This window comes from Physcomitrium patens, chromosome 11 (assembly GCF_059467195.1).
Source record: "Physcomitrium patens ecotype Gransden chromosome 11, ASM5946719v1, whole genome shotgun sequence".
In the NCBI taxonomy this organism is placed as follows: Eukaryota; Viridiplantae; Streptophyta; class Bryopsida; order Funariales; family Funariaceae; genus Physcomitrium; species Physcomitrium patens.
Genome location: NC_143420.1, coordinates 1232537 through 1258956, shown reverse-complemented (window position 1 = coordinate 1258956; position 26420 = coordinate 1232537). Strand labels below are relative to the sequence as shown.

At 39.8% G+C, this 26420-nt stretch overlaps 3 protein-coding genes across 6 annotated transcripts; 2 read left to right on the top strand and 1 right to left on the bottom strand.

The window, feature by feature from the left end:
- Window positions 1–436: 436 nt before the first annotated feature.
- LOC112288327 (uncharacterized) lies at window positions 437–3652 on the bottom strand. Its single transcript, XM_024532429.3, has 9 exons — window positions 3369–3652; window positions 2622–2702; window positions 2291–2380; window positions 1956–2125; window positions 1685–1754; window positions 1453–1532; window positions 1235–1297; window positions 1049–1125; window positions 437–844 (listed from the first exon to the last, which is right to left on the bottom strand). The coding sequence occupies exons 1-9, from the start codon at window positions 3444–3446 to the stop codon at window positions 744–746; spliced, it is 810 nt and encodes a 269-aa protein (XP_024388197.1). The 5' UTR covers window positions 3447–3652; the 3' UTR covers window positions 437–743.
- Window positions 3653–3821: 169 nt separating this feature from the next.
- On the top strand, window positions 3822–8225 carry LOC112288159 (uncharacterized). 3 transcript variants are annotated; one of them, XR_016505361.1, is made up of 8 exons: window positions 3822–4144; window positions 4311–4437; window positions 4750–4963; window positions 5254–5457; window positions 5897–6391; window positions 6509–6553; window positions 6674–7082; window positions 7515–8225. XR_016505361.1 is itself a non-coding variant. In XM_024532044.3 (7 exons), the coding sequence occupies exons 1-7, from the start codon at window positions 3953–3955 to the stop codon at window positions 8153–8155; spliced, it is 2328 nt and encodes a 775-aa protein (XP_024387812.1). In that variant the 5' UTR covers window positions 3822–3952; the 3' UTR covers window positions 8156–8225. The 3 variants fall into 3 exon arrangements, 2 of the variants coding, with proteins under 2 accessions (XP_024387812.1, XP_024387813.1); XM_024532044.3 differs by lacking the exon at window positions 6509–6553 and having other exon boundaries at window positions 6628–7082; XM_024532045.3 differs by lacking the exon at window positions 6509–6553 and having other exon boundaries at window positions 3878–4144; window positions 4734–4963; window positions 6628–7082.
- A 9639-nt stretch (window positions 8226–17864) lies between these two features.
- Window positions 17865–24726, top strand: LOC112288588 (uncharacterized). 2 transcript variants are annotated; one of them, XR_002971610.3, is made up of 10 exons: window positions 18200–18967; window positions 19545–20556; window positions 20877–22082; window positions 22212–22405; window positions 22537–22617; window positions 22835–22921; window positions 23119–23239; window positions 23385–23696; window positions 23836–23929; window positions 24139–24726. XR_002971610.3 is itself a non-coding variant. In XM_024532899.3 (9 exons), the coding sequence occupies exons 1-9, from the start codon at window positions 18833–18835 to the stop codon at window positions 24288–24290; spliced, it is 3300 nt and encodes a 1099-aa protein (XP_024388667.1). In that variant the 5' UTR covers window positions 17865–18832; the 3' UTR covers window positions 24291–24726. The 2 variants fall into 2 exon arrangements, 1 of the variants encoding a protein (XP_024388667.1); XM_024532899.3 differs by lacking the exon at window positions 23836–23929 and having other exon boundaries at window positions 17865–18967.
- The last annotated feature ends 1694 nt before the right edge of the window (window positions 24727–26420 follow it).

The following is a 26420-nucleotide window of genomic DNA, read 5'->3' as shown; positions in this document are numbered from 1 at the left end:
TCTAATCTAGGAAATCTACAATTAAATGGATTGGATTAAAAGCACTTCCATCAATCAAGAAGCCCTTGGATTTTGCTCTAGGACCTATAGCTGAGGTGTGCTAAAGCAAAATCAAAACTATACTCAAAAAAATCCCATGGGACCTCTCCTTAATTTTTCAGGTCTCTGCTTACTATAATCCCCTCAAATTACCCTACTTCGATGTCCTCTAATAAAGTAATCAGTGGAAAACTGTCCCTTACCAAGATCACGTAATTCATATGTCAAGATGATAATTCTGAATACAACATTCATTAATGACACTGTCTAACTCCAACAAAGCATCTCCTAATCATGTTTTCATGGATAGTTGGTAAGACTACACATTCATAAAAGAGTTTGTTGTTTCTCACATCCAAGTCACGTGGCAGAAGTATACATTCAGCCAGATGCTATCTAAGAAGTGGGTTTTTCGTGTGCTGAATACATGCAGCACATTCAATTCCTTAAATTTTCGATACATGAAAGACATTCACAGCCTTAAACGGCTGAGCCCTTAGACTTCAAACTAAGGGAGAAACGTGGAGCAGAAGGAAGTACTACAGGTTCATTTTTTCTAAAAATACCCTAGTATACATCGTATGATGTCTAGATAACTTTAATCTAAATGAAGGCAAATCTAAATCAATGATTTGGTCAAAGCACCTGAAATCGTCGAAGCTGGTGTCAATAGTTGAATAGTGGATACCAGGAGTAAGAATCTTCTACTTCAATTTTGCACAGAAATCGGGGAGATCCACGACGTGGATACGTGAAATGCTCTCCGCTTCGTCTCTTTCACTTTGAGTGTTGTAACCCCAGGTACCTGCAGGTCAGGACATTGAAAGTCAGGAATTCGTGATGCCAGTGAAAAGTTACATTTAGCATGGTTCCAACTGGGTCATATATCTCGTAAGATACTTAATAGGAATCGTGGTTGAAGGACCACTATCAAAAACACAGAAAATCACGCATGAGCCAAGAACTCACAAGCAAAGCTCAATAGAGTTTCTAACGGTCATAAATGTACCTAGGTACAGGTGCCAATTGTCAAGTGCTGGGGTCTTGATGACATTGCGGAGCGTGGCAAGCCTGTCTTCCACAAAACTGTTTACATAGTAGATACACGCATTAATACACTTGATCTGAAAATGTAAAAGCTCACCATGACATCAAAGACATGGATTCAAAGCTGGAAACATGAGAATGAACTTACTGAAGAGTCAAGCCTTCATGTTCAGGTCGCTCTTGTAGCTTCTTTAGCACCTCGACTTTAGGTCTGAATAGGTAGTGTCCATGTTAGACTTCTAAAACACATAAATAAAATACCATGAAGAGTAAAAACTCTTCCCTGTGGGGTTTGTCTTATCAAGAAGTAAATTATGATTGAAGAGTACCAACATAATGATGCCTGAACGTTGGAGGAAAGCTTACCCACTGCCAAGGCCATATATGCGGTCCATTGGGAAGTCAATACCACCTATTTCCCTCAGTAGTGCTGATGCAAATCGAGCCTATAATATTATAATAAGGAATTTGTGAGCAGAGGAGAAGAGAACATGAACACCTTTTTATTTGAAACAAGGATATATTTAGAGGTCAACTCTTACTACGTGAAATTGTTTAGCTCTTATTGAATTCTTATCAAACTGACAGAAGAACTTACTTGTTTTGTTGTCACAATAAATAAGGTAGAGGATGAGAACTTTAAAGCGTCTGCTGTCCCCGGGTAAAACCTGCATGTAGATTCCCAGACATACATGATTTTTGAAGTTCTCAATCGCCTGTATAACCATTATGAAGCATTCGGCAATAAAACTGTGGAAGTATGAAATACATGATATTGATTCTTTATAATTTAAGAAGAGAATACTCACTTTGAACACTAACCTAGAAGGAATGCCCGCACTAAGTATGAAATGTTGATGAATACACACCTATTAGCACCAATCCAACCGCGAAGATCATGCTCCAGCCAGTCATCACGTACTTTTCCAAAAAGATCCACCAGCTCCTCTTTGTTCTCACTCCATTCTTTCATCAGCACTGGCTTGATGCCATGCTCCCAATCTGCTAAAATGTCGTCGACAGACAATTTCCCCGCCACCTGTATATTCAGATCACCACATTAGAGTATTGCTGAAACTCATCAACTCGTCCATGTAAGATCCCAAACTTGGGCCGGGCTAGGACTCATTATGTAAAGCATGTACGAAAGAAGTAAAGTAAGGCAACCAAATTCCAGCATATAAGACCTCTAAATATGGCATACCAAGGTCTTGCGCAGATGAGGAGCTTTGATCTCCAGCAGCAGCCGCACAAGTAGAACATTCTCATATCCAGTCTCCACAACAGGCCGCACCTGCTCAGGACGAGCACTCTATCATGAATAAAGACCATTTGGACTCCGAGTCGAATCAGAACACAGAACCTGTAAGGTTGTGGTAACGGCAATGAATAGGACGAGAAATTGTCTCTGTAAAATGTACTTGAAGCAATCACCAAAAATTATAAAACCGGGGTCGTATAAGTACTACTTTGCAAGAGCAACTAAATTGTTAAGCACGATAATTTCAAGTCCATTTCAAAGGGTGAGTCATTACAACGCGCATGGTATCAAGGATCCAAGTCTCTGTAGCTGCATCCATGCCAGCGAAAAGCTCTGGATACCGAATTTGGGCAGCCTGCACAGAGCAGTTCACACAAGGAAATCAGAAAATTCAGGATTTAATCACTGATAAGCCCTAAATAGCAGGTAGTTTGAATCATATATAATCACAAATGATCATTCAATGTTTTATGCATGGAGCGGTATTTTGGAGCACCAACATTTCACACAATTTAGACAGGAAAGGTCCACTTTAGATTCATAGTGGCGTAATCAGAGTGTACTCTGCATCAAAATCACTTCACAAGTTTCACTCGCATCAACGAAAGATACTTGTAATTGGATAGACATTGCCACTAGGTGAGGGGTCTGAGAAGCTACTATACAAAACAAACACCAGCACATTGAATGAGCATTGCTTGATCCACAAACATAGCAGGGCTATTGCTTCTTCTACGGCATCTGAATTCACAATACCACTGCAACAGAAACTTACGCACACTGCTACAGGTACTCATCCCAAGACCACCACCCGAACTTTCCCGAGAATACAAAAACCCAATTCTGTCCAAATTCTTAATAAGCCCACAATCCAAAATCCATACAGCTTCAGGTAGATTCTCAAAACGCCTCTACACATTGCTCAACACGGCTACAAGACCCATCCCACAGCGACATACCCCATAACATTGACATTAGCAATGCGATTGGTGTCAAAAGGCCGGGATCTGAGTGTTCAAACCTTAACCGCAGAGATGGAGCTCTCGCCGCAGCTGTCGCACAACACCCCATCAAAGTCCAGAGCGTACAAGTGCCCCATTGTCAATACAACTCTGTCACCGAAATCCTTTACAAATTGAACCAAATTCTATCCAACCCAACACCGAGAAGAGTTCCTGCACAATACTAGCACTGTCCCAATCCCCAGCAGTTGTTATTGCAGAGGCTACAGAATCAAATCGTCGACAAATGCCGTGAATCACTGGCGCTCGGGATTCTTCAAACGATGTCCAAGTGTTTTGAAGGCCTCGGTAACTCACGTGCCGCGGAGTTCGAGTCAGTGTATCCTTTTACTTTTCCAGCATTCGCCTTTTGATGTTTTTCGTCTTTTTAACTTTTTCTTTTTAAAAAAAAAACTGGTTGGCCTTCGTGTTCGCTTTGGAATATACTGAATGATTTTATGATTGTCTTAACCAGGTTTGAGGTATTAACCAAACTGGGATACTTCGGCACGGGGGAGAGGTGCATTCACTTGCAGCAGACGTTTTTGGGACGCATTGTTGCCCATCTGCGGACGCAGTGAAAAATGTGTAGAGAGTCTCATCGATGTCGGGTCAGCGTGACAAGTTTGTTGATCTGCAAAGTTTGCAAAATGGTAGCAGTTCTGGTGGATGTATCGAGCCCACTTCAAATCGAGTGATAGGTGATGGAGACTCCGTCGAAGATGTCTTGTGCTTTGATCGGAGATCCTCCTTGGTCAATACCGCACTCGGGCTGATGGCATATCAAGTGCCGCAGGTGCATCTTTCATTGTATTTCTGGGTTTTAGGGTTTTGGTTTCGTAAACCCGTAATTTGACTTGAACTAGAAAGAGTTATTTTTTGGTATATGGATGTAAGAAAATTCTGCGGAGCGCGATGAAGTGCTTGAAGATCTCATTCGAGTTTGTTTTCGGGTTGTGCAGGTCTGCGACCTTATGATGAGACATTGGATGGATATGCTTCATTTGCTCCTGCGTCATGACAGTTTGACAGCTCCAAAGCTGCGGCGAATGTTGGATAGTGCTGATTCTGTATTGAAAGAACTGAAAGGTCTGATAACCTCATATTTATGTTGAGAGTGGATCCAAAAAGACACACTTTGTGTTGGTGTGGTTGTGGTTATATCGACGCTTTCATAGTGCAGTCAGCTATTGAAATTGTAATGAAATTTCTCATCCAGTTGTTGATATAGAAGTAGATTGTGAAGGAATCGGCATGCAGTTGTTTCCACCAAACACCGTCTTGCATGATAGGATTCTGGATCTACACTCGCATTGAATTAATCAGTTCATTTTAGGGTGGTTTGGAATGCTTTTGTAATGCTGAAAAGCTTGATCGTTTTTTAGATCTGTTCTTGCCCAGGCCCACATGCTCTGGAATTGATCGAGGCTCTACTGAAGGCAGCGGTACATATGAAGAGTATGTTACAAAAGAGCTTATTAGGCAACTGGACATTCGTGAGAACTATATGCCGTGGCAGTGAAGTTAGTGATGCGGCGTGGGCTGTTGAGAAAATCCTTGAGTATGTGTCGAAGGAAAAAGAAGCTATTTACTGTCAGCTTAGCCCGATTGCCAGGTATTTCCCTACACTTGTGAAATTTCGAGAGCATTCAATGCGACCAGAATTACAGAAATTGCTGTCGGTGTCTTTACTCGGAGTCAATCAGTTTATGTGGAATGAAAACTCTTTCAATTGAAGTTATCTATGTTAATCTTACTCATCGTGCCCTGCGCAGTTCTAGTAGAGAGGCTTCAAAGAAGTAACTTCTAGCTTTTATATGAGTGTTCTTAGTAGATTCTATTATGCGCAAATCGTTCTTGTAAGTCTGTCTTTTGTAAGTTTTAATATGCGCAGTATTTGAACAGGTTACACGTATGGCGGCTTATGCCAACTCGTTTGAAGGAAGATCTGTCCGACCTTGCGAATGAATCCATGCGACGCCCGCTGCTATCTCTGAAACTTGAATCTGGTACATTCAGAGCTTTCGGTTTCATGGTTGCAAGCCTTGCACTTGCCCCTGATCTGCTTAATGAAGTTCGACGCCTTCTTCTGATATGGTCAAGCTCAGTGTAAGTACAAGTTTATAAAACAGCTATCTGGGGGATGAATTCTTTAGTAGCTGAAAATCTAAGGTCGCCTTCTCATATACTCAATCTGTTGATTTGGAAATATTGGTCGCAGACTTAATTTGGGTATAAATTGTTAAGTGGGAGCAAGAGTGCCAGAATTTCAGGTTCCGAAGTATACCTGTAGGTTACGAGCGGTTCTTTTTGCAACATCTTCATTGACTTCATTATGATAATTGTTCCATTGAATATGAACTCATTGAAAACTATTAATCGTTAAATTTACCAACCTAAAAAAACTAGGTTGGATCCTGATAGTTTTGTTTTTAGGGAAATGTCAATGCTGCTAAGCTTGCATGTTTTACTTTGCTGAGGAAAAGCTTATTGATTATGGTACAAAGTTAATCTGATTGGACAAGCCACTTATAATGGATAAATGTAGGTGTGCAGTGCGATTACTGGAGCTTCGTGCACAGCTTACAGTTGCAGTTCATAGTACTCTACAATACTCCTCAGGTTCTACCACACCTGAAGGTTTTTGGTTGCATGCCGTGCATTGTAGCGGTCTGCGGCCTTTTCTTCAGGTCCTAACTGGAGCTCCTACAATTTCTGCTCTGAGACACCTTGTAGAATTGATGGAAAGACGAGACTCTGGTGCTAGAACAGCAGAAAAGAGGGCAATAAAGGTACCAAATTGTGAGCGATCACCGAAACGGCAAAGACGAAACCTTGATATAGCTGACGAAGATCAGGCACTGGACAGCAGGTTGAAGATCATAAATGACGCTTCAACTAACAATCCTGCGATTTCGAGAGCAGAGGAAGAAGCCAGTGGAGTGGGGATGGAAGCACATTCACTTGCAACTGATTCAAGCAGTATTAAACTGCACACCTCTATTTCTGGGAGTCTGAAAGGTGCCTACATTCGTTCATCATGGTACGGAATAAAGCAAGGACTGATTTATGCTGCATGAACTGCCACTGAAAGTTTGAAGCAATCATTGATTCTGTTGTGTTGACCCAGCTCGCTTTCCATGAGATTGTTGTTATCCAGGTCCTCGGAGCTCAATGATTGCACTTCAAATATGAGCGAAAATTTGTGCGTATATTCCTTTATTTTTGAACCTCCTTTTTCTTTGCTTCATTTTGAAAAGCTTCTTTTGTTCCGTACAGGGCCCCGCTGGCAGATTTTTTACATTGGTCAAGTTTTGCATCGCAGCTTCTTTTCCAGCATGAAGGTATGGGTGCATCCAGCCGTAGGAGTGCTGCAGATTTTCTGGGCTGGTTGCTGTGCCCTTCAAGTGCAGAGAGGAGAGCTTCCGTTATTACTGATGTTTTACAAGCTGCTGAAGATTGGCATTCCATGTGCAACGAAAGGAAGGCTGAAGGCACTCAAACGTTGCGATCTGACCATGGAAGGAAGTTTTTGGATTTGAAGTACAAGAATGAAACGGAGAACCTTCCCTCCACACTCTGCAGTCTTTGTGGAGCTCCTGTTAATTGCTCTGGTCATCGTGCCAGTAGTGGAACACATTGCGTCCCGAAATCTTCCCAGTTTCAAAATCTGATAGCGTGGTTACTGAGATTGTGTAGCCTTGGAAGAGAGCTTCAATCACTGCATTTAGAAGGTGGGATCTTGCAGCAATATTCTGCATTAATTTTTTCCGATCGTTTCTGAGGTCCGCAGATCTTGAGAAAGAAGAATTCAGTGACCATTTTTCATCTTGTACAGTACTATTGATCTGTTGTTTTCTTTCTCATAAGTACATACTCAAATTTCTTTTGTAAATGTGTTACGAACCTGAGCTTCTGATAGCGGCTCTGATTAGAATAGGCTAAGTATTTGCAGTAGTATACGCTGACTGTGTCTCTGTAGAGGCTTTCACCTGTTCTATTGAATGTTCTTAGTTTCTACAGCATCGACAAGAGACCTCAAACTCATATCTTGAAGTTCCCAATTAAGAACACTGTCGTTAGTGCTGTTACTATATACATACACACATGATTCTTTTCGTTCCTCTTGATTGTTCTGACCAGGCGTGTTTTTCATTCCTTAACAGACAGCAAGAACGATAGCAAGCGTCAGAGCTACCACGATGGATGGTGGAGAGTAATTCGGACACTGCCAATAGCTTCTATTTCTTCAGATGCAAACTTTTGGGTTCCTCAGATTGGCGGCTTGCTTTTTTCTATGATACTACTGGGTATCTCCTCCTGGTCCGAGGTACCATTATCATCACGATCCTGTTGCGCAGTGTGTGAAGACCTCCATTGTGTGAGCTGCTGTTCTGTGAACCGACACAACTCCTCTGAGCCTCCGCACCGCACAGAACACTTAAAAGATGATGCGAGAATTGAAGATGATCTCAGCTGGGTTCCGTTTGCTTCTGCCCTTGTAACTCACCTTGATACCAATTTTTGTGTTACTAGATCAGCACCGCCTGCAGTTTCTGATTGTGAGCTTTGTGTCAGGAGGTTCGTTGCAGCCTGTGTTCATCACTGGGTCCAATTGATGAACCAGTCAACTGGTAGGAGTCCACAATTTGATGTTGGAATTAAGTATGATAGACGCGTTCAAATCCTAGAGGATTTACACACACGGGTCATAGCCTGGGCTAATTCGACTGGTGCGGGTACTGAGTTGGCTCAGGCTTTTGGAGATTTAAAATTCCAGACACAACAATTCAAAGCATTTTTGTAATATGTGAGGGATGGTTCCTAGAATATGGTCCCCAAAATTTTCGTAAAACAAGAAAAAGTGATTAAGATTACTTCCTGTATCCATGTGAAGTCCACATTGTTTTTTCTTCACTTTTTGTTCAGTGCCCAAACATGAACTTCCTGGTATGGAGTTATACTATACCTCAAATTGTCATGAACGTGCTCGCGCAAGTGATGTGAAAAGTTTTGTGAATTCCATCACATGATGTGTACTAAGCCTAGTCTTGGACAAAGAAAAGTATGCTGTCAGACTTGACATCCTGGAGGATCTGCACATGGAAGCTTAGTATTGAGCGTTGAATCAGTAAAAGAGGGAGGATTGCCCCTGTATTGTAATGGGGATAGCAGACGTTTTGCCTTTTTTACACTGTCAAGACAACGCCAACCCTCAATCTTACCTACTCAATCTTACCCACTCTTAACATCTACTTGTCTTTTGGCCGTTTCAGCTCAGTTGCTTATTCAGCTCCAGTTGCTTTTCCATCACAGTGCAGTCGCATGATTTCCTTATAATAACTATATCCCATACTTCGGCGAATAGAGCAGGCTGACAGACTTCCCTTAATTATGATCCTTCTGTACTTGAACAAACTTTCCCTGCTTGGGCTCGGATCTCTTCGTCATGGACTAGGTGGTGAGTAATGCAGTGCGGTCCGCTTGACACAGCTAATAAAGATCAGATATTCAAATGAACGATACTCCACATATGCTCATACAGTGAAGACAATCTGGAAAACGAACATACTGTACGATTTCAACTACGGGCACTGAACCCCCAAACTACCGCTCCGTTACAACAACAACATACCCACTTTTTTACAAATGTACGACAGAACGCAAGTACTCGAGGTCAATGAGTTGGGTCGGACCGCGGTAGTCTACAATGGCCGTATCTGCAGAGAGCTCGTACTCCGAAGCCGAGCAAAGATGCTACTAAAAAGAATATAGACCTCCAATCCAACGCCCAGAACCGTGCAGATATTGTGGGAGGCAGTGCATCGAAAGAGTTATGACCCAAGAAGCACTTTAGACTGCTTTATTAAAAGAGGGGGGTTAGAAAAGGAAAAAATATATAAAAAACATATAAAATATAAAAACAAATTCCATGGTAGATGGATCCCACTTGTAATGAAGTTCGTCGCTGCGCTTGCCGCATCGGCACCAACAGCAACGAAGAAGACGACAGCAACGACGACAATGCAGTCAAATGCTTTCCTGAACCTCGAGGTTTACTGTTTCGACTGCGAAAACTGGGTACGATGAATGAATGGCCTCTCGGACGCCAGCTTCCCTCTTTTGCCTCTCAGACAGTGCAATTGGCTTTGTTCTTCTTCTTCTTCTTCTTCTGCTCACTACCTGTGCGTAAATATTTGTGGATGTGATGAGTCCCGAGGTGGATTTGCTATCTGCTTCGCAGCATTGCTCCTAAAAGCCTCAATTTCTTAGTATAACTTAATCAGTTCAAACAAATGCCTCGAAGGCTACATTGAGTTTGTCAAACTTGAGGGGCCTCGGTAGTTGCGTGGAGCCACGTGGATTCTCCACGGCCAAGAGATAAGACGGCCCATGACGTGGCGGCGATGACGTGGACTCCCCCATATTGAATCAATTTCACCCATGTTTTTTTTTCTCTTTATTCCTTGTTTGCTTTATTTCATTTTATTTTATTTTATAATTACGGCCATGCACTTATTCTTTCTTTTTATCATTTTTGTCATTTCTTTTTCGTTTTTTATGAATTTTCTCGAAGATGTTCTGCACTGTTTAAATTCCTCCTGTTGATTGGATGTATGTTGAGGATCCAAGCACGTTGGCTGTGTGTTCATTGATAATACAGACACGTTCACATGCACCTAATAGTAAAGTCAAACAAATAAATAAAATCCATACTGTTCATGTAGAGAAGAATAAAATTGTGTGCTTTCATTATTTGAGTACATGAATTTTCTAAAAATAGTTTTCCTGACATTTGAAAGCTACCAAATTGTTTCGAAAGGCTTTAAGTAATAATACTAAAGGCCTTTCGAAATAGAGTCAACAAATCTCTGGAAAGCCCGATTTACATGGAATATGACCCTAGTATAGGAATAATAACAGTAAAAATAATGCTGTTTTGTTACTTTCCGAGAGTCTACTTCTGGATAATATTTTTTGCTATGAGAACGTAGCTCACATTTAGCTACAACCTGAAAACTGGTTTCTCAATCTCGTGGAAGTTAATCCTTTTACGGTATTAAGTTGTTTACAGATTTGGCTGAAGTCAAACTTTAGAACATCAGAATACCCATGTTCATATCAAAATCATTATTCATTAAAATAAAATATAGTAAGTTTCCAAAATACTCAAAATATAGATTCTTGGTATACATATATATCAAGAGAGAGACAAGAAAATGAACTATTTGTATTGGAAGGCTTGAATGAAAGAATCACTGAATTATAATTCAAGTACTTTTAGAATCATACAGATACTATACTTGTCAACAATTCATTGAAGCAACGGTTTTAAAAAGTGATATGAAACAACTTTTAGGCAGAAATATAGGAGATGTAAAATTCTATCAGATTCTTTTTTGTCTACGTGAATGAACTAGCTAGAAAATATAAGTAACCCTCCAAGGAAAATATTCAAATGTTTGTAGAACCTCCATTTAGTATTAACCATTACTAAATAAAGAAATAAAACAAACAATAACTGAGTGTAATCTTATTTACACATGACATATATTTACATCACAGAAAACCCACAACTCTTTTGTGATTATGATAAATAAATGATATACGCACAAACAGAGACACACAACATAAAATTTTACAATAAACCTACATAATCTTTGCTACAAATAAAAGGGAAAACTGCAACCCTGTATACTGTGATGTTAGAAATAAATTAGATTATTCAGATATTAAATATGATATCCCCTCAATTTTTATTATTACGCTATTACGGACCAAACAATAATGTTAATAAAACATGAATGAAATGGTTGATTAAAAAACATTTCATAATTATTCAAAGATAAATACAGAGGAAGAAGAAGGAATAAGAGTTTATAACTAATTTAAAACGGAAGATTACCTAAAGAAAAGCATGTTATTTGAGTTTATTTATAACCATCATAGGAAAAAATTTCTTTAAAGAAAAAACTGACTTCAAAACTCATATGGATAACGTGTTTTAGATGTTTTGAATAACGAATTCTGAAAGTTAATGATTTTTGTTTCAAATGTTAAGATAAGAAATCAAATCTTTACTGGTAAACAACACAAAAATCATGTTGTAATTGTGTTTTGAAAACATGTTTAAATGTATGTTTTACCCAAATTTGTTCAGAATTGCTCAAACACCTCCAGGTGATTTTTATAATGTCATAATAAACAACCTTCTGAACAATTATTTCAAATGATTTTGTTATGATTTTAATAATTTTTTTTAGATCAAGCTACATTAAGAATTCAAGGTTTGATTCTCAATCTTTCAGCATTGGTAAAACGGAAGATGGGTTTCCATTTATACACTCCTTGTGTTTCTATTGATTCTCTAAAAGAAAAGAAAAAACTCATTTTTGTTTATTTTTACTCCACCTTTTTGAAATCCCCACCAACTCCTCATTAAAAAAAAAAAAAAAAAAAAAAAAAATCCTTCTTTTTATCATGTAAATGAATAAAACCTCAATGTGCTACACATGTGGAATTGCCACGGTGGAGGAGAACTCCTCAAAGGACCTGAAAAGGCCAATGCCAAGTGTTATGCTGTTATTATATATTATATACTCTGCTCCATCATTGTCTGCTACAACGCCCATGCCTATATAGGAATATCCTACAATACATACATTACCTGGGGTCTTGAATAGGGAGGGATTGTCATTATGCATGAAAAGCTCCAGGTATTAATATTATTATGCCGCCATTATTATTATTATCATTCTTACTATTACTATTATTATAATAATATTCCTCCTCCAGTATCCCTCTGGTGGTCTCTAGTGGATTTCAACGGCAGCAGGTAGGATGCAACAGATGGATGACTACACATGGATAGATAAAAACTAGCTGAAGACTTCTCCTCACGACTCGGCGCAGCAACAGCCACCAGCGCGAGCTGCCGTCAACTGAGCTCTTTCTGCGACGACAATGACGAGGAAGTGGAAGTGGAGGAAGTGGAGGAGCAGTAGCACAAGACGAAGAAAACGAAGCAGAGAAAGAAGAAGAAGATGCTCATGAGGCACAGCATGCGGCCCACACGGCACACACTCACAGACCCACAGACAGAGACAGAGACAGAGGAAGTGCCCTTCAGAAGGGGTTGGCACCGTCAAAAGGGCCTCCTCCAGACCTGCTGCATCTGCACTGCAGTGCACTGCGCGTGACAGCCAGACCCACACCCACACCCACACCCAGACAGACGATGGATGAGCAGCACCGCACCATCAGCACTAGCAGCACACAGCAACAGCAGCGGACAGTGGCTGTGCGAGGCTGGCTGCCTGACAGGACAGACAAAAGCAAAGCAAAGCAAAGCAAAGGAATCGGAGCTCCAGCTCCCCCTGCACCAGGTCTCCCACTTCTTATCAAGTCCAAACTCCTCAGCACCACCAAACAAACAAAACTTCCCTCTTCCAGAACCATTCTCCACACCTTGCTGAGCAGGCTTCATGGTTGGCTCTGGTGAGCACCAGTGCATGGTGAGACATCTGCAAGAAAACACACATTCAACTGCACTTAGAGCCCCCCAAACACACCCATCTGATCTTTCGCTTTCATGTGACCAATCCACCCTCATGAGAATTCTTCATGCTTTAACATGCTTAGTGTAGAATTGAACCTTAGTAAAATCACACAAAAAACTATGAAGATAGGATCAGTTGCTAGTTGCAATTGGTACATGATATCATTCACTTCCCACATGTAAGAGTAGGAGCAATATTATAGCCCAAAGGGGCATTAACACTTTGCTGGGACTACACCAAGTGTTGTGGCACTTGCAGGATTATACAAAGAACACTGATTGGCTTTCCATGCAACATAGTTTTGTCAAAAAATTACATGTACATAATCATACAACTCTAATGTTATTCACTAGTTAGTGTTGCACAGGGAGGAAAAGATGCCAGGACAATGAGAAAAAAGAAAACTTGAACTAGTCCACCTTAGGAAACAAACATGGGAATTTGTCAAACAAGTTAGAATTATAAAAACTAAACAGTTTAGAAGATGCTTTACAACGAGTGTTTATTTAAATGACAAATAAATAGCAACGCCATGTTATGATTGGGCTATAACACAAAAGCACTTTGAAAGTAAGTATCATTTTATAAAGCATAAAAGATCTACGTGGATGTTCTAAATTGCTTATTGGCAAGAATTATTTTTGACGTCACATTTGTACCATTGAATTTTTGTGTTCTTAAGCAAAATATTTTAACAGAGAAAATAATAAAAAAATTTAGACATAATTTTGAATAATAACATAAACAAAAAAAATATTTTTGCTTAAAATTACATTACAAATATAATTTATTTGAATCAAATATATATATATATATATATATAAATAGGCATCACAGTCCTTTACTTATATATTGTAAATTTTTCTGAAGGATTATATTTGCTCTAAAAAAAGATGTTAATCATGGCTTGTAAAATTGAATATGAATTCTTGCTATGGAGTAATTTTTTTAGAATAATTTATTGAAAAAAGTAGGGCAAAGAGGGTATCAAACATATTGGAAAATTCATTAAATAATTAAACAAATAGATAATATTTGCAATTCTAACCAATGCTCTATAAGACTTTGGGTCATTTTTAAAAAAAATAACAAGAAATATTAAATTTGAATAGAAAAAACACATAAAAAGCATGTGTGTTAGATAGATTTATTTATTTTATACTTATATAATATCAATATAAATATGGAAAAATAAACAGAAAGTAAAATCTTTTGTACATTGTATTGCCAAATTGGATTAAAACATACTGAGGGAAAGTCAAGTAATTTTTCCTGAGGTTCAAAAAATCACTTATAACCCAATATTTTTTTTAGAAACTAACATCTGTGAATTGTAAGACAAAGAATGAGAGAAAATAAATCAACTCTTTGGCACACTTGACACAAGTCTCTAGCTACCAATACCTGAAGAAACATATCATTCTAAGATGCATTTACTACCTTTGTTAATTTTTGCAGCACCATAATAGCTCCTTATCTCCTTGCTTACTACTTTTGCTGGCATTAGAATGAGAATATGTTTAATATATCGAGAGCTACAATATATATACATATGTATATGTAATGTTTGGATATAATTTTATTTTCGTGCAAAAAATCAAGTTATCATCAGAAATTAACAAAGATATATTTTATGCAAAAGTAGTAAGCAAGGAGATAAGGAGCTATTATGGTGCTGCAAAAATTAACAAAGGTAGTAAATGCATCTTAGAATGATATGTTTCTTCAGGTATTGGTAGCTAGAGACTTGTGTCAAGTGTGCCAAAGAGTTGATTTATTTTCTCTCATTCTTTGTCTTACAATTCACAGATGTTAGTTTCTTACTACTTTTGCTGGCATGAATGTGTACTATATTCTCATTTTAGAATGCTTCAAAGCAAAAAAAAAATGCCCAAAAAATGCCCAAAAAATGGAGGGAATACTATTTCCAGCTCACTCTTTGCAGCTGCAGCTTACTCTAACTCTGTCCAGTTTGGGGCACACTAGAGATTGCTTGACTTTGGAATTTGACCAACATGGAATTGAACATGGATTGTTTTGTTGACTGCCAAAACAGGTTCCACCTTCAAACTTGGGCATCTTTATTTATAATTGTACTGGGATGGTTGGTTTAGAGCTGAACCTTGCCTGACTCAGTAGGGCTGTCAAAGATCAGCAAACATATTAAGAATATAGTACACATTCATGTTCTCAAATAAGTATTTGTGAGTTATTTGAGAGAATGTGAAGCCTTACTTTGCAAATAAGCTATAGTAAGATGATTTTGTATATTTTATTATGATATTCACTTATTCACTCCGTTTTTTTCTTGATTGGGGATTGTAAAATAGAGAGTTAAACTGTAAAGTACATGATTTTCAGTAATTAAATTCAATGCAGATGCATATATATATATATATATATATATGCTTTTATGCTTTTTTTTTTTGTGTGTGTGTGTGTGTTACTAAATCGTTAATAAACCTGGTTATCACAAGTTATAAATTAAGATTAATTTGTGACTAAAACTATTATTTTCAGATTTACAAGTATTGTATGCTTTCCTGTAAAAACTACAAAGTGAGGATTCAAACTACCCACTGATTTGGTACAACTTAAGTTGTCCAATTGTTTCCCGTTTTTATTTCTAAATTTTATTTAAGGTCTAAAGATATATGAAACTCAAAAATGAGAATGTAACACTCCATTTGACTGTATTATACATACTGTTACTTGAAAATAAAATTACACAAATCTCTTATTTTGTCCATACGGAAGCCAAATATTTGTGGATATGGCTGCTTCTCTCTCTTTTCTCCCATATTAATTCTTTACTTAGGAACACAAAGGCCACACGCTATCATATAATCAATAGAGCACAAAATTATATTTCACTTAATTTTAATTTGGAAATATGACAAGAGTTGAAAAAGCTAGCAAGGAACTGTTACAATTTACTTTATGAATCAAAATTTTAACTTTTGTGAGTGTTGGGTGAAACCTATTAGAGCATTGTGAGTACTCATAGGCTTACAATTCAAGTATTAACTTCCAAAAAAATTATGTTCTTGGTCTTTAAAAACCTAAAGTTTACATAACAAAACAAGTTACACACATACATAGAGGCACAATTCAAGTTTTAGTATGTTGTTAAAAATGAAACATAAAAAACAATTTCAAGCACTTGTCTCTGGAAAGAGCACAGAATCCTATTGGAAGCCACATAATCTCACTCCTTTCCACCAAAAACTAATTCCACATTAAAAAAAAAAATCAAACAAAGGTGTGTCCAAGGGGAATTGGTTATTACAACCAAATCCAAAAGCTGGCTTGAATTGGATGAAAGTAAATGTTAAAGTAATTGTGAAAGTAAAAGATGAGGGAGAAGATACACCTAGTTGATTACACTAGAGGTGGCAACTGCGGAGGGATCTTATAAGGATTTCTCACTAAGAATAGACCAAATAAAGCTCCATATGTACCTCCCATAGCAAGTTGGTTAATACATCTTCCTCTCTACCCTTTACTACTTCCAAGTACTAGCTTACATTCTTCCTTGTTTTCTTCTCTTCATCTTCCCCTTGCACCACTCAGTATTGGAGACACCCATGTTTGTCAAAAGAAGGGATTATATCCATTGGATGAGCTCTTGGGCCAAGACCCACTTGGCATAGAAGTCATGTCTCCATCCCAACAATCACATTCAGACTCTTGGTCTATGGCAATTGACAGATGCAGAAAAGAAGTACATTAAAGAAGGTAAGGAGAGATACATTATCCCAGGAACCCTACCTCTTCACAAAAGAGAAAAAAAGAAAACAAAAGTGAATGTGGATTCACACCTGCTCTTTATTTTATGAAAGTTTTTTATTTTAGTGTAGCCAAATAGCCCACAATCTTTGTCTCTCTCTTAAAGCTTTGGAGAAGAAGAAAGAGGAAAGAATATCCTCCCCTGTTTATAAAGCATACAGGCAGGATTGGCAATTAACGAATGATCTGGAATGGAGAAGGGAAACGAGAGCCATTCGATGTGAACGCCCGCCAGACGGAAGACCAGTCAAAGTGGGAGCTAAGCTTAGCTGGAGCTTAGCAATGTCATGCTAAAAGAAAGGGGAGCCAGCCTTCCCTTCCTTCCAAAAGGTGGTGGGTGGGATCCATCCCCCACCCCCCTCCCCTGTAGGGATCCAAGAGCCCCCTCTTCTACCCCCCCACTAGTACTTGTGCCTTTCCCTCTCAAGACCCTTTTGTCTTCTACATAACACTGCCCAGCCCCGTTCCCCTTTAACTTCCCCCAACGTATCCAAAAATAGAAAAGGGCTTGGATGCGGCTGGATTCTGTGGGGGAATCTGGACGGTCCAGTGTGCTTTCTTCTCGTGCTTGATAGGCTGGTTCAGTGTCGCAGCCGCACTCGGTGATGCCGTGGACGTTTGAACACTCTTAAGCAGGGACCTCCATAATTAGCGGGACCCGCCAAAATTAGCGGCGGTCAGCCAAACTCAACCGAGTTGTTCTATTCGCTCCTTTCCTTTCGACCTCCCCGCTCCCAAGGCCGGAGGGCGGACTTCCACGCTTTGGTCACATACACGGTGTAGGTGCGGAAAATTAATAGTCTGGGTTTTAATGAAAATACTTTGTGGCCGACAATGGAGATTAAGTGTAATGGAAAGCGAATCGTAAGGTTTTAACTCGGAGCAGCATTATTAATTTTTGTTTCGAAGATGGGAGGGCGTGTGCGCTGAATTGGAAATAGCTCTTTGAACAGTGGCGCGTCAGAAATTGCGCTCTGAACAGCATAGTTCTCGGTATGGACGCTGTTCTGACCTCGGTGGTCATGATCGGATACTGGGAATTATCCAGATTCGTGTTGGAGGCATGGACTCACTGCTTTGCGTGTAATATCTGCTTTAGTGCAAGTGTGATAGAGAATTGGAGGTGATGTCGAGCGACCCAGCGACAGAGAAGTTTGTGGCGTTGTTTTTGTTGTGGTCTCAGGTTTCGTGAAAGGACGGAAGTTTTCGATATCGGATAGTTACTTTAATCGTCTGTGATAGTTCAATGCATCGGTTACTATGTCAATGAATTGGAGAGGAGGCCATGCAGAGCCAGTCAGACTGCAAGTGATTAGGTCGACGAGTATTTGTCCTACATCCTGACACCTTCTGACCCGTCAAGGACTTCTTTGGTGTTTGTCGCTTGCAGAGCTTTCTCGTTGTTGATTGTTTTGTAATGTTATTTTTATTCTTTTTCTCCTCCTTCCCCTCCCCATCCCCCCTATAGGTCTCAACTCAGCTTCCCCATTCGTTCGTCCTCGCACAGCAGGCTTCTTTCGCTTGCCAGCTCTCCTCAGGTGCTTTCCGTTGCTTGATCGTGCGTGATCGTGCATTGCTCCAGCTACTCTAAGCACCACTCTTCTGTGCCTGCCATTGTGCTCTCTCGTCCTTGTTGTCTGCGCTGTTGCCGAATGAGCCATCAAGCTCGTACTCCTTTTTCTACTCCATTTCCACTGTGGATCGTAGGTTCGTCCTCCGCAAAGCAACTTCAGAGGTAGTTATAGTTGTCATACAATTGCAGATCACCGTGTAGTTTAGATGCACTTGTCTTCGTAATCCTCCATAGCTGTGACGTTCGTTCTTCTAATATCGCGTACTCTTTTTTACGTTTCTGCTCATGACAAATCATGTAGACCATTGTCAAGTCCTCAACACCTTCTGAAGCATACAGCTGCGAAGGTCGAGCATCTGTGAATCTTCCAAGAGGTCTGCAAGGAACAAGACCACCAGTAAAAATTATGGACATTGAGGGACACAGACCTGTAGTTTTTTTAGTCGTACTTTTCAAGGTTCGAAGTGGCTACTCAAATTCCACGCACTATATTTGCAAGGGTTCCTCTTCACCATACGCTAGCTGTGATTGAGGTTTTCTCAACGCTATCTGGGAAGGTAGTATGCCGCCAGGAGTAGAGGTTGTCGATTCGGGAGAATCAAAAGGGCCGGCGTGGAGCTCACGCAGCAGTCATGCGAATGCTTGGTTTACCTCGGCGGTTGAACTTCCGTCCACCTTAGTCTCCAGAGTGGACCAGGTGTGTGTGCCGCGCTCCTGCAAGCCAATTGTCTCATTTAATCTCACTGTCCATGAATATTCCGTAAACATACAGTTCAGAATGCGGCGTGGTCTTGGCAGCTTGGTTGCATCTAACCGCTCGGGAACATCGAATTATTGCTTTATTCCCACTCCAATTCAACTTGTGAAGTTCATCGTAGGCGATCTGGAATAGCTATGCAGTGTGTGGCTTTGTCTCGGCCACGGTTCTCAAGGTCGCTCTACAAACATACTGCAGAGTAGTGACTAGAGGAACGAGATGAAGCAGAGATTTGGATATTAGGCCTCAAGTTCCGAAGAGAAGGGTCTTTTCACCTGTAGATCATAGCCGGTGTTTCCCGCTAGTTCACAAAATGGAAGGAAAGAATAGTTTAAAAAAAATGAAAAAAGAGAGATGTTTAGTACATCTGTCTCAACAGGTATCTCTTGATAATTCTGTAGTTTTGTGGAGCACTAGGATTCACTTATGGTGTCAATTGTCTACGATGTTAGTCAGCGTGTCAAGAGATCGTGTAGCAGTGATGTTGGCATTAATGTGACATCCCATCTCAATGCAGGTTCCAGCCTCACTGGTAGGATTTACTCGGCCATGGCATCCGGGCGCCAGAAGCGAATCGAAGTTACAACCACAACGAGGTCAAGAGTTTGCGGGGTTCTGGACGGATCAGAGCTTTGTAGGATCAAACAAACCTGTAGAACTTCCCAGACCCATGGATGAAGCGAAATCTGTGGGAAAATCCTCAGTAGCAGATAGCGGAGCTTGTAAACCTAGTGTGGATATTTCAAAACCCATTGAGACAGCGCCTGCGAGCTCTGCAGACTGCCACAATCTGCCCCAGGTTGGTAAATGCCGGCATAATGTGAACATCGTACCTTTTAATCTCTTCCCTGCAGGTTTCAAACAAGATTCAAACTCACCAATGCGCTCATATATGCTCCCGAATATTAGCCAAGAATGTCAGGTAAGTCAGGGTCAAGATGCGAACTCGGCGAAAGTGCACTCTGTGGAGAGCTTACAACGGCAGCAATCCTCTAGGGGTGATAAGGACAACCATAATCCGATGATCCAGGATGCTGCTATCCTGCGAGTAGACGAAACCAGCATTCTCTCATCCAGAAGAAGTTCTGCCCATCATTCTTCCCGCTCTTTGTGTCAAGGTCCTCTTCTGGAAGAAGCAATCAAGAACAATCCTCCTCACTTACTGCCACAGCCACCCGGAAGCGACCGGGTCGTACACGTGACTAAAACAGAGTTGTCAAACTTGATAGAAGAAATCTTTCCTAGAAACACAAATAGCCTTGCTCAACTGAAAATCGGAAACCCTACGCCAAAAATGAATGAGATCTTGAGTCGAGTGTCCAGAGATCCAGTGCTGGGTGGTTCGTCTCGAGTGACGCGCCCCTGTGAATCCCAGGAAGGGAGAGTAGCTAGAGCACCAACTTCCTTGCCAACATCGCCTCGGTCCATTACCAAAGAGTCTCGTGCATCAAAGCTTTTTAAGAAATTTAAGCTTTCCGGACCTAGTTCGCGAGGCAACTGTGAAATTGGCAGCACTTACATGAAATCAGGTATGCTGAGATGTGGATTTGTTGACTTAGATAAATGAAGTTTCCCATTGCCATCCGTTGGATGTCTCAATTTCTATGCTTTGCTACACCTACGGGGTCCTCAGATCCCTTCTCATGCCTTTCAAGCGTTTAGCAATTCTCTTTTCCCTACATTATAGCACTATCATAGTGGAGGTCTCTGTGAAGACAACCATCGGTTCGCTTCGAAGTCAAAAGGGCCTAACAAGTTAATGAACCATTTCGTCTAAATGGTAAGAGAACGCTTAGAAGATTTGTAGTCGTCTGAATGTAGTGTTTTACAAAGCCTGGTTCGATTGCAGGTGGGCGGAATAGCTTGAGGGGAGCTGGAAATCTGTCGAAGGAAAATGGATCAAATGTAGCAAGAGATCTCGTTAATTCACCAGAACGAACGTTTGCGAAGAGCTTGGAGCCACACAAAGTGGACATCACGAATGGGATGCGGTCTGATCATAGTTTTGAAAAACCATCTGACGAGTGCGGCTCAGATGGTAATCGGATCAAACATGCACATGTACCCATCATACAGTCGGAGTGTTTGAAAGTGGATAGCAACAGTTTTGCTGGATCTGACAATGGCTCACAACCAATTGTCCGAGCTCCAGAAGGTAATGCAGCATTACAGGAGAATGCGACGCAGAAGAAGAGTAGCTCACGATGGCTTTTCAAATGGAAGTGGGGGTTAAAGCCTTCTGCTAAGGTCGTCAAAGCGTCAGTCAAACGCATGGAAACTCCAAGTTCGAGAATTGTGAATACAGATTCAGCCATTTCACCATCTGCAGAGATTATGAGTGATGCTCACAACTCATTTTACACCAAATCAGATCGTTTTTCGAGTTCGGGAATCGGTAGGAAACGTTCTCCAAGCAGCAGATTTTCGCACAGGCGAGGATCATCTTGGGGCTGTGCCTCTCATACTTGTACGGCAACCGTAAACACTGGCATCAGAATTATCCAAAGGTCACGCTTACCAGATGAAAATGGTGCAATTGATGGTTCCCAAGCCTTTGCTGGATCGGGAGTGGACAGTGTTGATTGTGATAGGACGCAGAGTTTCAGGGACTGCCAGGATAGCTTTCCGTTGTTTGAAAGCCCGAGGAAAAGTTTGGGAAGCTTCAGAAGTGCTGGAGTGCAGAGTTTCAGGAAGAGTGATGTCTTTGAGGATTGTCTTGGAAGCTTTCGAAGTATCGGCAGTCCAGTAAGTTTCACTGGAAGCTTCAGAAGCGTTGACAGCCCGAATATGAACCGCAGTGGTGGTAGAAAGAGATTTCCTTCTGTTGAGGAGATTGAATGGGATAGCCGCTTACCGCCACCATTGCAAGGGGATCAAACTCTAAGGATTGTAGACGTTGCTGCGTTGTGTAATTCATCTCTGAAGTTCGTCTTCAAATGTAGAGAAATTCAGCATTTCAATAGATTTTTGAGACGTCAGAAAAGGCGCCTGCTCGATTGGTTGAAGAAAGGAAATACCGACCGCTTCAACGTCGTCCGGTCGGGGGCAGATATTGGTACGTTCTTTCCCTTATTTTTTCAACTAATTCTTGGTCATCAAAACCGCATCCATCCCTCACGGTTTCAGTGGTAGATTGATGATGTTCAGAATGGCACTCATAGTTCTCTGTGTGGGCTATTGGCAGAAGTGAGTTCCATGGTGTCGGCGATGTGCTACGCCTGGTTTCTGGAGAACACGGTTCCGAAAGTGACAGGGGCGACATGGCATGCAGTTCCTGTGATCGACATACCTAGGCATCAGATGCATAAACATAAGGATGCTGCTTGGCTTTTTGATGCTTGTGGAATCGACGCTGCGGCGTTGTTATTTGCAGATGAGGTAGCCACCGAATTATGCTAAGCAATTTCTCAACCCAGCCATCCTCGCATGGATATACTTCGCATGACGGCAAGTTCTTGTAGAGAATGGGTGCTAATTCTTATATCTATTTGATCCATGTGATTTTGCAGATCGAGATGGCAAGCTTGATTGAGGCAGAGCGCGTGAAGATCTCAGTAGTTGAACAAGACGTCCTTGTGACGAGGAATGAGGTAAATCCTCTCAGAGCTCGTATCCATGGTTTAGACTTGATAATTATGGCTTCTGCGACATGTTTGTTGTATGGATTCGTAACCACGAATTCCATACTTTTTGAGCTGAGTTCCGTTTGGAATCTGATGTCGTTGACTCATTTTATCCCAGTTCTCTAGACTACATCTATGTTTCACATAATGTTTTACCATTGCAAGTCACTTTTTATCATTGTAGGTGGGTTCCGTTTGCACACTTCTAAGCGAGAAGCTTCTAGTTGAAGCCCAATGCTTGTTAGAACCGCGCTACATGAAGACGCTCTTGGTAAGAAAGAAGTATGACCAAAAGTTAATGACACCTAATCAAGTTCTAAATTCTAAGAAGAGACTATTCAGACATGCCACACATATTCTAGGCTTGCTGAGTATCCTAGATTTCATTGTAACTAATTTTACTCTGGAGACAATCGTTCTGATTCAATGATCGCAACCTCCGTACCAACTATTTGTAAATTTTTGCAGTTGGCTGGGATTCTCTTGGACACTGAGAACCTGGATTTTGCTTCAATGCGGGATACTGAAATGACTACTATGCTGTTAGTTGGATCTAGTTCTCTCGGGAGGAATGGATTCTACGATCAATGTAAGTCGAAAATCGCAGTTGTGCAACTATTGATACATGCTACTCACATTTACATACTGTCACATCTTAACTTATCCCTGTGATGTGGTGATTATGGAAAAGAATGGGATTGCTTTTCATTAATTTTGCGTGCGGCATGTGACAGTAAGAAGAGTTGAGGATGATAATCAAGTCTCCGAGTTTATCACCCGTTTTTATGGCGACGGCAAGCAACTTTCAGGTGACAAGATATGCCCTGCAGCTGAATCAAAGGTACGAGAAGAAGCCGACCAAGAGCAGTTTGATAAAGACTCACTTTTTACTCAGAGCCAAGACCAGACATCAACATCGGAGGCTGGCACAAGCTGCAGTAGTTTAGATGACTACTCACCTCGGTTGAAGCAAAGTTCCTCCTTCAAATACACCAAATTGATTTCCCATTCTGCTCCGGCTAGAACTCAACTTCCTTCTCCTTCCAGTAAGACTTACCGATCCTTCTTGCAGTTGTACAGCCATTTTCAAGTTTAGTAGCAAAGGATCGGTCACAAGTACCTAGTCTTAGTGAGACACAAACACCTTGTCTCATGGGAGCTTTTGGTTTACCTCTGAATATCCAGCTCAGGGATTTGGAAGACCAAGTTGCTGATCTCAACATCGTTGGTGAAAAGATTTGATCTGCCTTAGCCTAGTATCGTTCCTACCCCATTTGATGTATGTAATAAGAACCTTCCTTTTCTTCGTATCAGAAGTTCCTCCACTGCCCCATTTATTGTCACCATAGAAAGCTCATACCTAGATCTTGCCATTACCATATCTTGCATCCTTCACAGAATGTTTTAGGAAATGAAAAAATTTGTGATTCTTAAGAAATTTTGAAATGCTTCTCTTTTGTTATTGAACTATACCTGTTGCTAACGCAGGTGCGGGATGTAATGAAGACAATAAGGCTGTTGCACATATAAGGAAAGCAGCGACCAGGTCAGTCAGTTCAGAGCCTCCAGCTTCGGGAGCAAGGTCTCCAATTTCTCCGAATTTTAGGATACGAAGAAAGCTCTTCCTCTATCAAGCATAATAGATTACATACAAGGTATATCTGAAACAAAAAGTTAGTGACACCAGCAGCTTGTATCTTCCTTTTTCATTGTCTGGCATCTCTTTCAGACAAGAGAGTAAATAAGGACGGAATTTCAGTGGAATCCACTCAGGCGGCCAGGATCTTTGGACAGAGTTGCTTTCACTGTCGGGATGCTCTACTTGTCTGGGCACAGTTGTGACGTGAACTAGAAGGAAGAATTTTATTTGTATACGCTCGAGCAATAGGTGAGACCAAGGCTCCGAAGCGGTAGACCAAAGGAGAGTAGGTTACTATTTGGCTAACTATTTGTGTAGTTGTGAAATACGTTGCATCCTCCGCCATGCGCTGTGTTAATCTGCAGAAAAGACTTACTTGGCAGTTGGTGCAGGATGCCGATAAACCTGTAAATATATCTAGTAATTTTTTTTTGTCAGGTTGGTTGAACTGTTCGGAGATTTCTGCATGTATCTAGTCGCTCATCTTGCAGACTAGTGTTTTATTTTTTTAGTCAGCACAGATCTAACGAAAATGAATACCGATTGTGTTGACGTGAAACGTTCTGCTTGTCATTACAACTGCACATTGTGTGTGTTGCCTCAGTGAAAGTCGTCATCTCAGAGATAAGGTCTCGATGCATAATGGTGGTGGAAACTCTGCCGACGCGAACATTGAGGATTTTTTTCTTGTTGCTTCATGCTGACTTGGGAATGTCCGAAAGGTGATTACTTCTGTACTGCTTATGGGCTTCTGGAATTAACTTGCGTCGAACAATGCCTGATGACGCTGTTAATGTTCTGTTGAGGTTAATTCGACTTGCCTAGGCGAATAGCCAACCTGTGTTTGTAACAAGCATTTCTTGATTGCTGACTGAGTATAAACGTACTTCTTTTCTTCTTTTTGTTAAGTTGTAATTTTATTTTGGTTTTTTTTAATTTATCGTGAAATCATTCGAGCACTGAAAATGCTGTTTAGGTACCTGCAATAAGCTTAAGTACAAAAACTCCAATCTTCAAACCATTCATCATCAAATTTATGTTAATCCTTTTGGGTTTGTTAATACCATTGTCAAAAATCCTAAAGTCTAAGTCATATATCTTGGTACGAATTTTGTAAGCCTTTTATCTCTGGAATTTTACAGTTTCTAAAGATTTTATTTGTATCACTAGTATTGAATCAGAAGTATTGAAAACAAAGAGGTAGATCAACTTAAAATTTGAAACAAGATAAAATAAAAAAAAAAAATTCAACAACCAAGTCAAATCTCCCAATCGAAAACTTGAAAAACTTCTAGAGCTTTCAAACTGTACCACTAGAAATGCACATCCCAAAAATATAGAGAGGTAAGTCAAATCAAAACTTATAAATATTTGGTCATTTTTATAGTAAAAAACCAAAATGGTCAAATTTTTAATACTTATTAATATATATTCCTTTAAAATAAGTTAAATATATACATATTTAGACTTAGAAATTCTAAATTTAGCAAAGTAATCTACTCAAAAATTATAAAAGACCTTGTATTTCAAAAATCAAAAACTTTAAACTAATGCCAAAGTGACTATATCTTGCAAATTTAAAATTTATAGACCAAGTTATTTATACCAATGGAGTCCTAGATTCTAAGAATAAGGAAAAAAGTTAAGTTAAAATTTAAAAATTAAAGTTGTTAATAAACTAAGAATACTCATATAATTTCAAATCTTAAACTTTAAAATAAAAAATTTAGCCATCACAAGAAATATAGACATAAAAAATTAGAAAGATGGTAGGTCATCTTAAAATAAAAATAAATAAATAAAACAAAATCTTAAAAGAGCCTTGTATTTGTAAAGTCATATATTCTAAATCTAAAATAAAGAAGATTATTTATTCAAAACCTGCAAAAAAAAAATTATTTAGAAAGTCAAAGTTTAATTAAGCATATCTTTTAATTTAAAGATTTATTGAATAATTTCTTTATACTATAAAAATAATAAATTCTAAAAATAGATAAATAAGTAAAGTCAAAATTTTAAAAAAAGAATATCAAAAAAATGAATACATTCATGAAATCTTACCTCCTAAATTCTTAAACTCTAAAACCTCAAACCCTAAATTGCTAAACTCAAACTTGAAAGAGATTCATAT

What these genes read in the sequence shown, in the direction of transcription:
- LOC112288327 (XM_024532429.3), bottom strand. Translation starts at nt 3,446, where the DNA reads ATGGGGCACTTGTACGCTCTGGACTTTGATGGGGTGTTGTGCGACAGC. An exon ending in TCCTTGATACCATGCGCGTT is followed by an intron (nt 2,381 to 2,621) that starts GTAATGACTCAC and finishes CGTCCTGAGCAG; the next exon opens with GTGCGGCCTGTTGTGGAGAC. An exon ending in GGTTGGATTGGTGCTAATAG is followed by an intron (nt 1,755 to 1,955) that starts GTGTGTATTCAT and finishes ATCTACATGCAG; the next exon opens with GTTTTACCCGGGGACAGCAG.
- LOC112288159 (XM_024532044.3), top strand. Translation starts at nt 3,953, where the DNA reads ATGTCGGGTCAGCGTGACAAGTTTGTTGATCTGCAAAGTTTGCAAAAT. An exon ending in CAGCTTAGCCCGATTGCCAG is followed by an intron (nt 4,964 to 5,253) that starts GTATTTCCCTAC and finishes GTATTTGAACAG; the next exon opens with GTTACACGTATGGCGGCTTA. An exon ending in CTGATATGGTCAAGCTCAGT is followed by an intron (nt 5,458 to 5,896) that starts GTAAGTACAAGT and finishes GGATAAATGTAG; the next exon opens with GTGTGCAGTGCGATTACTGG.
- LOC112288588 (XM_024532899.3), top strand. Translation starts at nt 18,833, where the DNA reads ATGCCGCCAGGAGTAGAGGTTGTCGATTCGGGAGAATCAAAAGGGCCG. An exon ending in CGTTGTTATTTGCAGATGAG is followed by an intron (nt 22,406 to 22,536) that starts GTAGCCACCGAA and finishes GTGATTTTGCAG; the next exon opens with ATCGAGATGGCAAGCTTGAT. An exon ending in GCTACATGAAGACGCTCTTG is followed by an intron (nt 22,922 to 23,118) that starts GTAAGAAAGAAG and finishes AAATTTTTGCAG; the next exon opens with TTGGCTGGGATTCTCTTGGA.